The sequence below is a fragment of the Pseudopipra pipra genome, chromosome 3 (assembly GCF_036250125.1).
Source record: "Pseudopipra pipra isolate bDixPip1 chromosome 3, bDixPip1.hap1, whole genome shotgun sequence".
Classification (NCBI taxonomy): Eukaryota; Metazoa; Chordata; class Aves; order Passeriformes; family Pipridae; genus Pseudopipra; species Pseudopipra pipra.
Genome location: NC_087551.1, coordinates 113193415 through 113211206, shown reverse-complemented (window position 1 = coordinate 113211206; position 17792 = coordinate 113193415). Strand labels below are relative to the sequence as shown.

Here is a 17792-nt window from a genome sequence, read left to right as displayed (position 1 = left end):
GGCTGATGATACAGTGTCCAAAGCTGTGATCTGCTTTGCCTTGGATGAGCCCTAATAAGCTTTGCAATTACATTTCTAATGAGGCTGCAGCTGTCTGACTGTGCTCGGCTGAGTGCTCTTGGCAGCCCAGTGTGGTTACCAGCATCTACCAGGTAGTTGTGGCTCTAGAAAACACCTCTGTTTCCTTCACAGGTTTAAGGTAACTCTCTTCTCTGTCTCCAGGTGGTGGTGGTGGTGAATGATGTCCTTTCAAACTGTTCTGGCTCATGCTCTTTCCAGTTCAGTCAGGAATTGACACCCACAGTCAGTGATGTAGAGTATTTATCAGGTAACGGGGCTGTGTGTCTGACCAAAATGGCAAAAAAAACCCCATTGTTCTGTGAAAAAAATCTGCCAGATAATGGTTTCATGTGCCTGTGTATTCTTTTGGAAATTTCTGCTTTTATGAAAACTGCACTTTTAACGGGTTGCTTCTGATCAGCTCCATTTCCAGACATGTTAAGTGTGTACAAGTGTGCCCAGATGTGGTAGTTTGGGCTAGGCCTTCCTTAGTGACCAGTTTGTAACCAAGGAAGGGTCCAGATTTACCCAGTATTCCCTACGATTTTTACGTAAACCAGGCTATAAGAAGAAAGGAGGGAAGGCCTTCGCTCTCTTTCCTTCCGGCAGTTTGGAGGTGCAGGTTCCCTGCTGTTGAGTCTGCCGTGTTGGGGAGTGAGGCCTGGTCAGGCTTCGCCGACCTTGGGAGGCGGAGGTTGCCGGCGATCGTTCCAGAGTGACTCTCGGTTGTCCCAAGGAGAGCAGTGAGATATTTCTTTACTAACTCTTTTAGTTGCTAGATATTGGGCTACTAGTCAGGATATATATATATTTTATTTTGGTTTTGTTCCTTTTCCCTTCCCGTTCCCTTGTGAAATTGTATATATATTTCAATTGTATATAACTGTAACATAAGTGTAAATATATATATATATATAACTTTAGCTGTCTCTCTCTCGTTTCAGGTTTTCTTGATTGTTTTTTTTTCTCCCTCTTCTCCCTGAGGTTGGGGGGGTGGGGGTGGTGACTTCTTGTGGTAAGGTTTGGAGACTTGGCAGGGAGCCAGCTTCAAACCATATCACCAGAGTAGGGCAATGGAGCTGGGGAAGGATCTGGAGAACAAGTCTGATGAGGAGGAGGTCAGGGATCCAGGGGTGTTCAACCTGGAGAAAAGAAGGGTCAGGGGAGACCTATGGCTCTCTGCAACTCCCTGACAGGAGGTTGAAGCCAGGCGTGGGTCGGTCACTTCTTCTAATTAATAAGCAATAGGATAAGAGGAGATGATCTCAAGTTGCATTAGAAGAGGTTTAGATTGTATATCAGGAAAAATGTCTTCATTGAAAGGTTGATCAAGCACTGGAACAGCCTGCCGAGGGGAGTGGTGGAGGCACCCTGCCTGGAAGTGTTCAGATGGTGAACTCAGAGGTGCTGAATTAACAGCTGGACTCAATGACCTGAGATGTCTTTTACAACCTTAATTGTTCTGCAATTCTATGGTAAAGACATGAAGGGGAGACAAACGGTGGCAGATGTGATGCTTAAAGCAAAAGTAGCTCTTGGCTCAAGTAATTTTTAGCAAATATTTAAGGAAAAAATGTAATAGCTGGACAGGGACAGGCAGGAATTGGCATTATGTGGGCAATGAGACAACACCAGCGATGCAGTTTTTAGGATGTCCTGATGAAGCTGGTAAAAAACTTTTAACTGTTGATTGAAAGTAAATCCAGGGCATTGCTACACCAAAATTCATGACTCTTCTTGTTGATTATGTCCCTTCAGATGATGGGCCCCTGGCCACAGTGGTTGTCAGGGGAGATGGCTTCACTGAGGAGAAACCAGCACTGCAGGTGGAGGTGAACAGCACGACCTGCCACGTCACGATGTTGAATGAAACCGAAGTGGTTTGCCAGGTGGAGAGGCTGCCAGTGGGAATCTATCAGCTGGCACTACTGGTGAGGCCCTATGGATTTGCACTCAATGGCAGCACAGGAGAAGGGATCTTCCTGAGAGTGGAGCCAAAGCTGGTCGCCATCGAACCTCCTACGACTTCAGAGATTGGTAGGTTTGAACGCCAGAGCAGCTCTGAGGGACCATCTGCTTTCTGCCACTTCTTTTCCATGACGTGTTTGGTTCTTCTGTATTTTCACTGCCAAGGTCTTCACCAAGCCTGCCAGAGCACAAGAAGCTTTTGGATGATACTCTCAGGCACATGGTGTGACTCTTGGGGATGGTCCTGTGCAGGGCTAAGATTTAGACTCGATGAACCTTGTGGGTTCCAACCAAGTCAGCATATTCTGTGATGAAAAAGACATATTATGGCTGTACACACTGTGTGGGGAAAGTTACTTAAAGAGTGACAGACTTCCCTTTGTTTTTTGTGAAGGCAACCAGTTTCCCAACTAGTTTTGTTTGGGAATTGTAATTTCAAGTGCACATATATTCATTCCAGCAAATCAGGTGTGTGTTAGTGTTTCCTATTCATCCTGCCACACCTGTAGCTTTGCAGTATTTGAATTAATCTGGCCTAATCAGATCAAGTATTAGGAAAAATTTCTGCACTGAAAGGATTGTCAACAATTGTAACAGCCTGCCCAGGGCAGTGATGGAGTCACCATCCCTGGAGGGATTTGGAAGACATGTAGATGTGTAACTTAGGGACATGGTTAAGTGGTGAGCTTGGCAGTGCTGAGTTAACAGCAGTTAACAGTTAACTGAGTTAATGGTTGGATTAGATCTTAAGAGGTATTTTCCAACCTAAATGATCCCTTAATTCTATAACAGTGAAATGGCTGTACTTTAGTTCATCCCAGTTCCATTGGAGCGAATTCATACACTGGAAATAAAATAATAAAATGGAAAACACATCTGTGTTTAGATACAAAACTGAGAAACCTAGAGAAGCTCAAGCTAAACTGAGTCTCCTTCCATTCCCCTTACCTCTCCTGTCCTTGAAACAGAAAAGGAAATAAAGGGTGATATAGTCCATACTTGAAGACAAGAGATGGAAAGATTTTCCACAGGACTCTGGGGACAAGGGACCATACAACTCTCTCATGTGCCCTGTATGTGAGACAGATGGAAGTTCAAGCAAGGTGCCCAGACAACTGCATCTAAGCCATAACAAAGGCTGCAAATAACCAACCTTTCACCTTTTTTGGGAGAGGGAAGGGTCTCCTCAGCTCAGTGAGAAATGTGGAAAACACTCTTGCCACACCTGGGCTGTGCAGTAAAGGCTGTCTCAGCTTATCACTTCTTTTCAAGAATTAAGGAATGTCTCTACAAACAACATCTACTCTGACAGTAAAGATTACCCAGATTTTTTTTTTTTTCTGGAAATCTTGGCATTTCATAATTGTGATGATTTGTGATTATGGTAACAAACACCCCTGAGAGCAGGAATGCTGGCCTAGGTACAGCAGGAAGCCACATGGCTTGGGGAACTGAACCATGCTTGGCCACCTTGGAGCAGGCAGAGAAAGGGAATGATGGTCTGTAAACCTCTCCATGGATGAACCATGGGATGGGCTTGGAATAAACTAGTGTTCCTAAACTACAAGTTATGTCCACCTCTTTCTTTTCTTTGTTTTTTTTGAGGGTGGCATGGGAAGGAAGCTATTATAACCCTCTTATTACATTTTTTCCCCTAATGAGAGGGTCACATAGCACACTAAGGTTAAGACTCACTTTTGATTCATAGAAAACCCAAGACCACAGAAATCAAGCATCTCCAAAAAACTCTAAAATAATTCCAGAAATGGCAAACTTTAGTGCTTTGGCCTTGCTTCCCATTTCTTTTGCTGGTAATCCAGTTCTTCTCCCAATTACAGTGATCTGTCACTCATTAAAAAGAAAGCAAGTATAATGTCATCTTACATTACATGTGCCTGGAATGTTTATAATTGGAAAGAATTACAGCTTCCATCTGTGTTTTTAATTTCTTCCATTTAAAATACTTCTCTTCAATCTCATCATAAAGTGCACATAGGCAGTATTTCACTGCATATGGATATAATGTAGATATCAAAACAAGAGCATCAGTCTTTACAGAACACACGTGGATTTTGCACTCTAAATCTGAAGCTCCTTATCTGACAAGTCTCTCATTAGACAAGTGGCTTCAGTTTTCACTTCTTGCTCTTTCTGACTCTGCAAATTTCATGTTACAGAATGGGAAGGCAAGAAGCAGCTTGTACTTTGCTGCATCAGCTCCCTCGTGTCAAAATATCCCTGGTGTCAGTAATGCCATGCTGGGAGATCCCCATGACCTAATACTAAAAGCATGGAACGCCTTTCTAAAGATACTCTCATGTTCCAGTGGATAGCAGGAGCTTACTGTTAACGTATCCAATTGCTGATGTTTGCCTGGTTTTGCTGCCAGCCAGAGAAAATCTAGAAGATTAAACTTCTATAATTCTCTGGTGGTTTAAAGAATTAACAGGAAAAGATACTTTGGGGAAAGTGTACAAGGGACTTTGCCATCAATACACAATTATTTTAGTGTAGAAGATTGTTTACATCACATATGAAAAGAATCATAAAAACTCACTTGGTTTGCAACATAGCCATGCTAATAAATACAAATAAGCACTGCATTAATAAAATTCCTGTCTAAGAAATCTGTCCAGCCACAGTTCTAAAACTCTCCAGAGTTGAGGACTAGAGCAAACAGCTGTAAGTTTCAGGCAAAATTCCTTTTATTTTTAAATTTGTCTCTGAACCATGTAAAAGAACAAAGTCCATATTAGAATTTTCATTAATGTCTGCTCATGCTCCCTTTCCTGTTTCTCTTTGAAGTATCCCTGAATCTTCTGATTGCTCGGAAAAGCAAAGGGGTGCCTCTACTATTTACAGTGAAATAGGATGTTGAAAAAAGATCAAGCACAAGTCTGGCTTGTGTGGGGCATGATCCCGCATGTGATAGAAGAGGCTCAGCTCTGGCACGAGGGAGAGCTGAGTTTGCTTTAGTACTTCACGGAATCAAGCCCTCCGTGACTTTCCTCACAGCTCTAAGTCTCAAGTTCTGCCAAGTCCCCTTTCTAACCTAAGTTTCCTAGACTCAGGCCACAGGCTTTTTGGACAGCAGGGTGCCTGGCAGCTGTTTGAACTGTGAAAGCACCTGCTGTGTTAAGCTCATTTTCCATTCTTAGTGCTTCTTCCTTCCTTCCCTGTTTCATTCTTGGGCTGGGGATCTGTCTAAGAGAGAGATCACAGGCCAGAGCCTGCTGGTTTAAATAAGTATGTCATTAAAAAATAACTCGAGAAACAAACTCAGCCCTCCTGTGTCCAGGAGAAAAATCCAAATAATAGGCAAGAAGGATCTCTAGTGAAAGAGAGGAAACCAGGCGCAGCAAAATGGAGCAGATCATCATCAGATCAATTGAGAGACTGTGCTTTTGTAGTCATCTATAAACAAAGAATCCTTTGCATATAAAAATATTCTATGTATTGGATGTAATGGAATAATTGTGTTTTTCAGGAGGACTGAGAGTGGCTCTCAGGGGGACCAATCTGGAAGGAGTAAACGTGGTGTTGTTTGGATCTCAGCCTTGCCCAGTTTTGGAGTATGGCAGAAATTCAACCAGAATTGAATGTAAAGTTCCTTCTCGGGTAAGAAACCACATTTTTTGGGGAACAGTCAAGAACTTACAGGCTTTCTATGTCTTCCTGGCCTGAGCTACACTAGGGAAAGGGCAAACTGTAGCCCACAAGCCAAGTCTTGGCTGTGGGACAATTTACTGTGCACTCCATCTACAGAATAGACCAGCTTAATTAAAAATAGATTAATAGGTGATTTATGAAAACCAGTGAAACAACAAACAACTCTTTAATTTAGTAAGGATCTTGCAAATTAAAAACTGCACAGTCCGGGATTTTATTTATTAGTTTAATTTACTAATATGGATATAGCAAATCCTAATCTACATAGTCTGGGATTGTTTCAAGGTTTCTAACTCTCCATAGATGTTTCTTTAAAGTCTGTACAAATGTACACATTTAAGTAGAATCTGGGTAGATATAAATTTCATCAGTGCTATGTGCCTGACTTGTTAAGTATGGGAGATGCAGGAAAATAGTAATTTATATATGTTTTTTTAAATTAGTACGTTCTTATGCCTGACATTTTCTTCATTTCTCTTTCTAGGGGACAGAAGATGCTGCTGCCCATGTGACATTAATTTCTGGGTACCAGTCAACAACAGTAACCAACTTGTTCCGATACGATCCTTCCTTAAACCCTACTGTTGTGTCCCTGAACAGGAACAGAAGTGGCATAGCAGGTGAAAAGGCTGAAGATTTATATTAAGAACCATCAGGAGAAGTGTTGTTATTGTTGATGGTGGTGGGCCAGAGGGAATACAGGTCTATGAAGTTTGATCTGACACACTGTTTTTTTGGTTTGATTGGTTTTTACTCCAACAGACGTGAGGGAATGAGTTGCTTGTCCTAGGCCAGTATGGATGATGTCCACAGGATGTTAGATGTGTTACAGTGTTCCTTTTGCATCATGTTTCTCTAACTCTGCTCTGAAATTTGCCCACCCACTCATCCTTGGTAATAGGTTCAGTCATGACAAGATAAATGAACCCCACAGAGTGTCCGTGTCCAGTATCCCAAAGGGTTGACCGTAAGGAGCATCACATGTATTTTAGGCTGCTGAAAGAAGAAGAAAGGCAATGCATGTCTTTCTAGTCCCCATTTCCAATCCAAACTGTTCCTTCCAGTTTGACCTTGTAAACTGTTGCTTTAGAATATGAGCATAGTCTTCATGGACTTTGTGGGAACAAAATCCCAAATAGATGTCATAGAGTGTTGATCATTCTTGTCTTTTGAAAGTTTCTATTTGGAGTTGAACTTTTTTTGCTCATTTCCCTCCTTTTTCTTCCCCCTAAGATTTTGTCTGGGTGTTAGGAATAGAAAGCATCAATGCCAAATATTGTCCACTTACAGACGAGTCTTTTAGGAAGAAGTTTAGTACATTTCTATGTGGCAGCCAGACACCGGTTTCTCAGTATCTGAGAGAAAGAGGAAGGAAGATGGGAGAAAGACAGAAATATTCCTGTGTCCCACTCCCATTCCTCCAAGGATATAATAATCTGCTTTTTTTTCTTCTCTTTTTGCAACCTCTCCAGTGCACACCTTAAAGCCCCCCCCAGCTCTCAAGTTTGGTTGGACTCGGTGGAGATTTATGGAGTTAGGTGACTACCAGTGCCAAAACTTCTTGTGCAATCCCAGTGTTTCTGTTCCTTTCCCCAAATGCCCTTGTCATTTTCTGTTACTCCAGGATGCATAAATAAGAGAAAATGTCCTTTATCACTTGAATATTATTCCAATGCCACAGCACCAAGGGGAGGTTTTTCTCGCCGCGGGCATTCCAGGTGCAAGGAATTCCTTAATGTTATAGAGTCTCATGAGCAGTACTGGGACTGAGTTCAATCTCCTATTCAGAACCTCCATGGCTTTGTCTTTTAATATAATTTTCCTTCCATAGAATAAAAAGAATAAATAAATTAGACCAATGCCTTCCAGGCATCTGGGATTAAGCTGACAATTGACCAGGAGTAAAAAGAGTTCACGTTATTAACATACTCAACTTTGCAGGCTTTAAAACTTTATTTGACTCTTTGTGCAAGCAGAATTGAAAAGTACTGGCTTCAAGATCTGCTTAGAAGAGCAGGTAGATGAAGGGAGCTTCGTACAGGCTCTCCTGCTTCATCAGGAAGCTCTGTCCTCCCTTCTTCATCCCTTCAGGGGAGACAAGAGGGTGAGATTTGCCTCCTAAACACATCTCTCTGCTTGTTGTTTAGATATCTTGCATAGTCAGTGAAGAGAAATGAGGGTTCTTTGGTGGGATTCACCACAGCTCTTTTTGTGTGTCTTATTTACAACAAAGTGAATAATACCATAAAGGCTCTGTTTCTCTCCACTGACCACAGATACAGCTCTCAGTGAAAATGGCTCTGTTAGGACTGATGGATAACACCCAAATTTTTTAAACCTATTTCAGGAGGAATTTAGGTTATGAAATTCCCTTCTCCACTGCCTTTGTTCTTTTCTATTACTGCACTGTGCACAGATAAGTAAAGTATCCCCTTTCATCTGAATATAGTGTGGCTCAAAACAGAGTTTAACTGCGAGAGAGAGAGCCATGTTTCCTGAAAACAAGGTGCTTTGAAGCTGAGCTGTTTTTTTTCTTCATAGTAGCTAGTATGTGAATATGGGTTTGGCTTTGTGCTGAAAATGGTGTTGGTTACACAGGGATGTTTCATCATTGCTGATCAGGGCTTAATACAAAGTCTAGGCCTTTTCTGCTCCACATCCCACCCCATCAGTGAGTGAGCTGGGGGTGCATAAGGAGTTGGTAAGGGAACGCAGACAGGACACCTGCCCCCAGCTCACCCAAGGAATATTCCAGACCATATGACATCATGCTCAGCAATAACACCTGGGGGAAGAAGAAGAGGGGGACATTCAGGGTGTTGGTGTTTGACTTCCCAAGTAATGGTTATGTGTGCTGGATTCCTGCTTTCCTGAGGATGGCTGAACACCTGCCTGCCCATGGGAAGTGGCTGATGAATGAATTCCTTGTTTTGCTTTGCGAACATGGCTTTTGCTTTTCATATAAAACTGTCTTTACCTATGAGCCTTCTCCCTTTTACTCTTTCAGTTCTCTCCTCCATCCCACTCTGGGCGAGGGAGTGAACAATTATGAGAGGCTGAGTTGCTGGCTGGGGTTAGACCCCAGCAGGCACATATGTGACCATCTGACTTTAGGTACCCTAGAAATTTTCATTTTACTGTGGGAGGCTCCTGTTAAAGTTAGATCATCTCCGTAGGGCTTAAAAATGTGATCCAGATAATTCGTCAAGGATTCGGGAAAAAACCCAGAACTCTTCAGCTGCAGTTTATGTCAGTTTTAAAAAGACAGGATTTGGCTTTTATGCAGTTCAGATATTTATAGGATAGAGATTTATGACAAAGGGCCATAGATCTATCCTGAATATGGAGGATGAGAGTGAGTGTAGAGGGTCATAGCCAAGTTATCTGGGCTGGGATCTCAAGACAACTCTGATACCTGGTGACCTTATCCATGAGGGATTCTGTAGGATACAGAACCATCAGAGTCTTCAACTTTTTGGTCTTGGGCTAATGGACATGACTGGACCTTTCCTGGCATGATGGGACTCTGTGCTCTTCCCCAGGCAATGGTCACATGTGCCAAAATAACCATTGCCAGAAAAACTGAAATAGTTTCATCCATTCTTTCCTCTGCAGGAGGGGAGGAGCTTCAGATTGGGATATCTCAGTTTGCCACCTACCGAGGTTCGGATGTCAAGGTCCAAATTGGAGACTCGTGGCCACAGATCCAGGAGCAGACAGACCATGGTGTTAATGTGACACTTCCAGCCCTGGCTGCAGGGTGGCACAATATTTCTGTCACCATCAATGGTGTCACTATTGCTTCAAACAGGTGAGTATTTTCCTTATAAACTTCATTCTCCATCCTATTTGGTGTTTTAGGGTTAATCTGAAAAGGAAGGCAAGAGTTTTTCACAAACACCTAACGGTGAATTCTGCAGTGTGGTATAAAATTATGAATAATTATCAAGGCATTTATTGATCTGTGGAACCCAAGTCAGCAAACTGCTAATGCTACTCAATTAACTCCCCTTGGATCAGTAGGAGGCAGGAGAGAAACATTTTAGAAAAAAACAGTTGATTTGATGAAAAATGCATATTCAGGCAATCAAAGGTATTCATGGATTCAGGTCAAATGCAGATAAATCCTGCTGTAGGAAAACAGCAGAAGAAAAGAAACACTTTTCATCAGAAAAACAAAAGCTAGTTTGAACAATAAAAAAATGCTTTGTTTGGAGAATTTTTAAATGATGCTATTTCCATCTTTTAAGGTGACACTTCAAGTTCATGCCTAGATAAACGTAATATAAGTGAATTAAAATGTGGGGGGAAAACCGACCTGAAATGGGGATGTAAGAATTTATTCACAAGCAGCACAGTTTTAATCCTCATCCATGGCAGCTGCAAGGAATGATTCTGAAACAATGATATTGGGAGAAATTAGCTGGTTTTGTTGTTCCTAAACCAACCTAAGCTGCTTGTAGCATTAATGAACTTCAGGAGAAAATTTGTGGTTGGTGTGATGACACACAGGGATTCATCCCACCTGGTGCTGGAGTCTCTTAGCAGCACCCTCATTTCTTCTCCAGGGATAGAGTGGAGAGAGATGGATCATCCCAGAAGACAAGTCTGATCTCTGTTGGGCTGGATTGCAGGATTGGGAAGGTCCCCTTCTCTAATGAATCTTTTTAGGGAAGGGGGTGTTTTTGAAAGGAAGATGGTGAGGGGGAAAAATAGATGTAGATGAGACAGAAAGAGAGCTACACCTTTATTTGAGTGTCTTCAGGAGCTCATATCTGGGCTTCCTCTTGTTTCAGTTAGTTACTCTACTGTCTGGTGGGAGGAAGTGAGGAGAGAAGGCAACAGGGATGTCTCTTCAATGCACTTGCATCTCCTGCTGGGGGTGTAGCTACAGTGGGATCTGTTTGCCAAAAAAAACCCTCATTCCTGACGGGTTTTTCTTTTGATGAGCAATTCACTTGCACCTCGTGGACTAAATTTGACCCACAGGTTGCCAATTGATAAGAGAGTGTTTGTGACAGATGTAGCTCAAATGCGTCTTTGCCCACAGCAGGAGGGTTGGAATGACATGATCTTTAAGGTCCCTTCCAACCTAAATCATTCTATGATTTTAAAACACATGAAAAAATTTGGAGTGTGGGGTGGTCTTGTTGCTTGTGGCATTAAACCAAGGTGATGTGACAGGTGAGTGTTTGACTTTCCAAGCTAGAAAGAGCTGTTAGAAAGGATAGCAGTGTAACAGAGGAGAAGAATATAAAAATATCCCCCAAATCCTTTCTATGTTTCTTGTGTTTTGCAGGACTGAGCTGTTAATCCAGTACCTCTCTGAGATCTTCAGCGTGGAGCCGTGTTGCGGCTCCTTTCTGGGTAAACAGTGTTGATACATCTGCAGCCACTTATGGAGGTTAAAGGGATCAAGGGCACAGTTTTCCTGCAGGAATGGAAAGTGCATCCCGTTTCACATCAGTTTAAATGAGGGTGCTTTGAATCTGTGACCCTTTATTATGCAGACATCAACAGGCAGACAGCAGCAGTCTGGAAATGTGGGATTGTAGTGAGCATCCCTCAATCTGGTTGGTTGGCTCAGGGCTCCCTGTGCTTTGAATCTGATTTCCCCAAGTGTTTGCTCATGTATCCTTGCATGTTCCCGTTGGGAAAACAAAGCACGCCCACACCTGGCTCATCTGTGCTGTTTCCTTCAGTCATTTCGCCCTCATCTTTCAAGGTTTTCCATGTGAAAGTTAGGTGGGAAGCAGGGTAAAATTGTGGTTTGAAGCAAACAATAATTTCAAGTGATCCCAAAGGGGATGTTCATTTTTGTTGAGTTGAAAAAAAAAAAAAAAAGCCCTTTTTAAATGTTAATTTTAATCAAAAGTGAAATATTTATTAATCCTGTTCCAAGCTTTTAGACACTGGAAATAATTTAAGTGTGTTTGAGAGCAAAACATCACTGAATTAAAAAAAAAAGTTTTACTTTAAATCTTAAAAAGCAGATTTGGGGTGGTTGATTTATTTTGTCATTTGGCTGGTGGTGGGGGAGAGTTGAATCCCTGTAGTGAATTTTACATGAGCCTTTAGAAATGCTTTTAAAGAAAACAGAGAAATTCTTATGCTACAACCTCAGGTCCTCCACAGATTGCTCTCCCAGGCTCACAACACATTTAAAGACACAAAAATTCAGAGGCTTTGAGCTACGTGATTAGTTCAATACTTTGTGAAGTTCTCAAGCCTTGAAAGATGAGAGAATGGATAGAGCTTGGAGAGCAAATCCTATAAGTTTTGAAGATTAAGACATACTAAAAAAAATAATAGAAGCTGTACCCTTCTTTTTATATTTAATGGTAAATTGAAAATTAAATAAGAACTGATTAACTTTTCGGTTGTGCCTTTATGAATGGCTTAAGCTGAATTAGAATCTCATTGCTGCAAAAAGCAACCAGTCATCCCCCCTTTACCTCTAGTCTTTTGTTGTCTCTAACACTAGTGTGGGCATCTGGATTAAGGATTTGAGCTCACTCAGAAAGAATCCCATCATAAACCAATATTTTGCAGGCGGATCATGGGAAAAGGAAGGGAATGGGCTTAATGGATAAAGAGGTTGAAGCAAGGCAAAGCAGTGGGAGTCCCAATAATGAAAGGAAGAGGGAGAGAGGCTTCAGATGGGATCTTTACTGTGAAGGTGATGAGGTCCTGGCACAGGTTGCCCAGAGAAGCTGTGGCTGCCCCATCCCTGGAAGTGTTCAAGGTCAGGTTGGACAGGGCTTGGAGCAACCTGGGATAGTGGAAGGTGTCCATGCCCATGGCAGAGGGTTGGAATGAGATGAGCTTTAGGGTCCTTCCATCCCAAACCATTCTGTGATTGTATGAAATTTGGAACTCTGCCTGAGTTTGAAAGTAGTCATTCCTATGTTCTGCTTCCCTGTAGGCAGCAGGACCAAACCATCTTCTCATCTACTTGTATGGACAGTCCCATTCCATGAAGAGTTCAGTCTCAGTTTACTCTCTGGGGTCCTTTCACAGCAGTTTTCTCCAGATTTGTAGTGGCTCTTTACTGTCATTTACTGCCACAAGGGTCCCTGGCTACCTGTTACCTCAGCCTCTTGTCCACGTAGCATTATCCTGATGTACAGTTGCTTATCGTCTCTAACTGTCCTATCCAAATAAAAACGAACTTTATTTCTTCATCCATTCACCCTGGCTAAGACAATCATACTTATCAGCTTTGTCATAGAATGGTCTGGGTTGGAAGGGACCTTAAAGATCATGGTTTGTGGTTGTTCACAGACAGTCATTAATTCCTTTCCTGCCAATAACATCCTTCTTCCTTATTTTGTTTTACTCCTAGGTGGAACACTGCTCACAATCTCTGGGATGGGCTTTAGCCAAAATCCTGACCTGGTTTCTGTTTCAATGAGCAATCAAACCTGTGCAGTTACTCACTTGGAAGAAGAGATAATTAGGTGCCTGACCCCACCAGCTGCTAATTTGTCTGATGAAGATTCACAAGACATCTCTGTCAGAGTAAACGTTGTCATCAGCAGCAGGTCACTTCAATATGCTCTCTTGGCCAAAAGGACCACCACCTTTAACTACCAAAGAGCTTTGACTCCCCTTGTTACTGTTGTTGAAACAGAAACCACAGACAGCAGCCTACTCTTGAGCATCCAGGGGATAAACATCACTGGATCTGTGGCTAAGCTTGGACACAGTGAATGTCAACTTGAGTTTCAACGTGGCAACAGGTCTGCAATGTTTTATCAGTGCTCTTTGTCACTGAACAGCCTGGAACCTGGGATTTTCTCCATCCAGGTTGTCCACAGGCAGCTGGGATATGCCCATGTGACAGCAAGGCACCAGGCCCTTACAGTAACTCCACGGATAACCTCCATATTCCCAGCAAAAGGATCAATCTGTGGTGGGATGTTGCTCACTATATCTGGCATTGCTTTAAAATCCAGGAGGAATTTGGTACAGGTCAGCCTGGAGAGTAATTATTCCTGTGAGATCCAGAAGTCTGATTACAATGCCATTAGTTGTGTTGTCCTTCCAGCTTCACATCCTTTGCGCTCTCAGGGGCTGGCTGAGGCTTCCCGGGCTCTCAGTGTCACAGTGACTGTCAATGGGGTCACCAGTGTGTGCCTTGGGGAATGTACACTCTACCTCCATGAGGAGTGGACCCCTCTGGTACATTTGGTGACCTGGAAGACCAATGGGACACTCACCTATGTGACAATCAAAGGACAGAGGCTGGCCTGGCCAAGCGACAGCCCCCTGGTACGTGTGAACAGCCACACTGTCTGCGAGGTGACTTCCTGGAACGAGACCATCATCGAGTGCCAGACAGCCTGCCTTGCCCCAGGGGAGCACAGCATTTCCATATCCAACAGGACAAGTGGGAATGCTTGCTTTAGGGAGGCATCGAGGGTCCTCCCCATCCTGCCTCGGGTGGATCGGTTCTACCCACAAAACTTCAGCACCAACGGGGGAGGTCTGCTCACCTTGGTGGGCTCAGCACTGAAAGGGCAGAGAACAACTTCTGTTCTCATAGATCACCACCCCTGCCACATCCTCAGTGTCACCTGTGCTGCTCTCCAGTGCACGGTGCCTCCGGGTAACGGCACCAGAGCTCTGAGTCTGAAAGTGGATGAACATTTCTATTACCTTGGAACAATAAGTTACAGTGAGGAGTTTACCCCAGCTTTCCTTTCACTTGTTGCAACTGGTCTCCTTCTGACGATGACAGTGTCACAGGTCACAGAGAGGGACACCCTGCATGTGTTTATTGGAGACTTTGCTTGTAGTGGTGTCACCATCGGTGACTCCATGTTGCAGTGCTCAGCTCCTCTGCTCCCTGTGGGTGAATACCCTGTGCTGGGCCTGGATATCCCCAGGGGCTGGGCTTCCTCCAACCTGACGTTCACCTCTCAGCTGACAGTGACAGCTGTGAGTCACAACTGGGGTAAGTCATGGAGGGTGTTGTGTGAGGGACTGCAGTGACAGGCCTTTTTGTCATGAAAGCAAAAAAAAATATGAATTAAAAAAATTACTTTTATTTACAGCTTCCTGTCAGGATCTGTCTGAAATCCCCTTTTCTGTCCTTTCCCAAGGTGGCTTGAGTGGAGGAGCAGTTTACCTGTATGGAAGTGGGTTTTCCCCCGGGAAGACTTTGGTCACAGTCTGTGGCACCAACTGTGAACCTTTGGCCAAGATGACCGTGACTGAGCTGAGCTGCCTTGCTCCACGCTTACATGGTCAGTTAAAGCACAAAACCTGTCATTGTGTTAAAAATATATCCCCTAAATCCCTGGCTTGGTCCAAAAAAGGGGGGTACCAGTGTGTCTCATCCCAGGAGAACAGAGAGCAGCCCTGGAGAAAGGAGGGAAGTCAACACAGTGTTGATGAAGTTTGGACTTGATGATCTTGGAGGTCTTTTCCAACCTTAATGATTCCACGATTCTATGACTTCTGTTTTTTGATCTTGGGCTGAAGATAGATGGTGTCAGGGTGAGTTTTTGTGTCAATGGCCATGGACGCTGCACTAGATCTACCATGTGCCCGTGGCGATGTGTGCTTTGTGAGTGTGCATGAGATATGCACAACATCAAGGTTTCCTTGTGGTAGTTATTCCTTGGGAAAGCTCTCTCACATAAAATGTGCCTGTGGACTGTAGGGTTGGGTATCTAAGCATTTCTTGGCCATCATGACTATTGTAGCTAATTGAATACCCTTAAATGCCTTTTCTTCTGAGGAAATGGCCTCAAGGTGCACCAGGGGAGGTTTAGATTAGATATTAGGAGGTTTTTTTTCACAGAAAGTGTTTCCAAGCATTGGAACAGAGTGCCCAAGAAAGTGATGGAGTCATCATCCCTAGAAGTGTTCAAAAAACATGTAGTTGTGATACTTGAGGACATGGTTTAGTGAGGAACACGGTGCTGGGTTGGTGGTTGGACTTGATCTTAAAGGCCTTTTCCAGCCTTAATGATTCTACAGTTCTGTGGCCCCACACATTTTGTGTTTTGGCTACATTGTGGGAAAACCTCAGTGGGGTAAAGGGCTGGGAGGAAAAGAGTGAATGACTGGAAGAGTGAAAAGTTCCTACCTTTAGAAAGCTGGAGATGAGGATTTGAATTCCTTGAGAGCAAGATGGGAGCATCCTCCTTAAATGGAGACTGGCAGCATGGGATGAATACATGATCTCCAGCTTTCTCAAAGAGAGAAATAACCCTGCCCCAGCTTTGGAGCAAGCTCTTCAAAATGGGCATTTTCTGGGACAAGACATGCTTCCTCCCTTTCCTACTGGAAGCACAGAATTAGGGTCCTAAACTCTGCAAAAGGCAGGATTTTAGGACTCTTAAATCTTATATGAAACATATACCATTCCCCAAATGCTGAACATGGAGCATTTTGGTGCTTGACTTCTTGGTGGAGTCCCCATCCTATGTCCAGGAAACACCTGGACATGGCACTCAGTGCTCTTGTCTCATTGACAAGGTGGGGATCAGTCACAGGTTGGACTCAGTGATCTTGGAGGTCTTTTCCAACCTAAATGATTCTGTGAATCTGTGATTCCAAACCTTGGAAGTGCAACACTTCAGCCCTCTTCACACCTCTGAAGCTTGGAGAGCATCTGGAGGTCTACAGAAATATCTGCTGCTCTGTGACCATCCAGAGATCCAATGATCATGTGATCAAATCATCAGTCATTAAAGATCCATGGCCTCTTATCCTTTATGGACATGGAAGAAAGGTGTCAACTGAGAGTGTCCTTCAGGGTGAGTTTCCAGGGTTTTGCTCAAAGGCATGTGGAATCTCCATCCTCCAAAATAATCAGAAGTTGACTAAATTAGTTGCTGAGAAACCAGTCCAATGTGAAATTTAACATTCTTTTGAACAAGAGTTATGACAAAAGCCATACAGGTGTTCTCTTCAGCCTCACTTATTCCAAAATTCTATATTTGCTGATGTCATTTTGAACAGTTTCTTTCATAGAATCACAGAATGATTGGAAGGGACATTAAAGATCACCTAGTTCCAACCCCTACCCATGAAGAATGATAACAAAAATGTAAGGAAAAAAATCCTGGGGCTTTAAAACCTAAGCACAAGCACTCAAAAGGAGACACCAAGAAGTCAAACGGGCTCAATTTTCTTCATTTTAAGCAAGATTCAGGCACAACTCACAAAACTGCTTGTTATTTTAAAAAGAAAAAAGACATGGTGCTGGAGTGCTGAAAAAAAAATATCAGAGCACAACACAGCAGTCCATTTATTGCAGGGAGAATAGCAAAATAAAATGTGATCAAATTGATCCAAAGTGTGAAAACATTAATAACTGTGTTCAAAATTCACTGAGTGGTTGGTGGGAGAGGGAGCCTGGGCAAAACCATCTCATAGGCAGGACCACGATGCTTATTCCTGACACTAGATGTCAGCAAGGGAATGCTGATCGCTCCTTGTGTTTTTGAGGAGGAGATGCAAAGGATGTGTTGCCTCACTAACCAAAGGCAGAGTTACAATCCCTCTCTTCCCTGCCCTGGGTTTTGCAGCCTTGTCAGTCTCACCAGTTGAGTTGCAAAAGCGTTAATTAAATATTTACAAGAAAATATCTTTTTTTCTTGCCTTAAAAAAAAAAATAAATTCTTTCCAGGCTGCTCAAATCTGTGTTTGTCAGGCGATTTGAACACTCTGAGACAGCTGTATTCAGCCTTTGCACATTTACATCTGGCACAGGTGAATCTGTGTATAGATGCTTTCCAGAGAGTATTCCACTTCATATTTAAAGAGTCACCCCCACACCACTACATTTAGGGTAAGAGTGGATGTGTTAAGTGCAGTTAGTCCAGCCTCACCTCATGGTTTACACACTGCTGTTTGCCTGAGGAATTTTGCCACTTGGCACTCACACATCCAGTGCTCAGACCTTTCTTTTACTGTCTCATCCATATGGGAGAGGTGGCAAAGCCAGTTCAGGGATGCAGGATCACGAACCATGAAGGAATGAGAGGGATAGGTCTGTGGTGCCCCAGGGCCCCTTCGGTGGCTCACCCAGGTTGGACGCTCGTGTGACATTTCCTGGCTCTTATTGCCCAACGGAG

The 17792-nt window shown here is 43.2% G+C and overlaps 1 protein-coding gene across 3 annotated transcripts in view; it reads left to right on the top strand.

Annotated features, from left to right (window-relative positions):
• PKHD1 (PKHD1 ciliary IPT domain containing fibrocystin/polyductin) overlaps positions 1 to 17792 on the top strand; it is a 267993-nt gene that overhangs the window by 33036 nt on the left and 217165 nt on the right. For all 3 annotated transcript variants that reach the window (XM_064650787.1, XM_064650789.1, XM_064650788.1), the window contains 8 exons: positions 223 to 328; positions 1819 to 2097; positions 5516 to 5646; positions 6182 to 6317; positions 9313 to 9508; positions 10997 to 11064; positions 13043 to 14656; positions 14805 to 14948. In XM_064650787.1, coding sequence (XP_064506857.1) covers positions 223 to 328; positions 1819 to 2097; positions 5516 to 5646; positions 6182 to 6317; positions 9313 to 9508; positions 10997 to 11064; positions 13043 to 14656; positions 14805 to 14948 — 2674 coding nt within the window. The remainder of the gene's footprint in view (positions 1 to 222; positions 329 to 1818; positions 2098 to 5515; positions 5647 to 6181; positions 6318 to 9312; positions 9509 to 10996; positions 11065 to 13042; positions 14657 to 14804; positions 14949 to 17792) is intronic.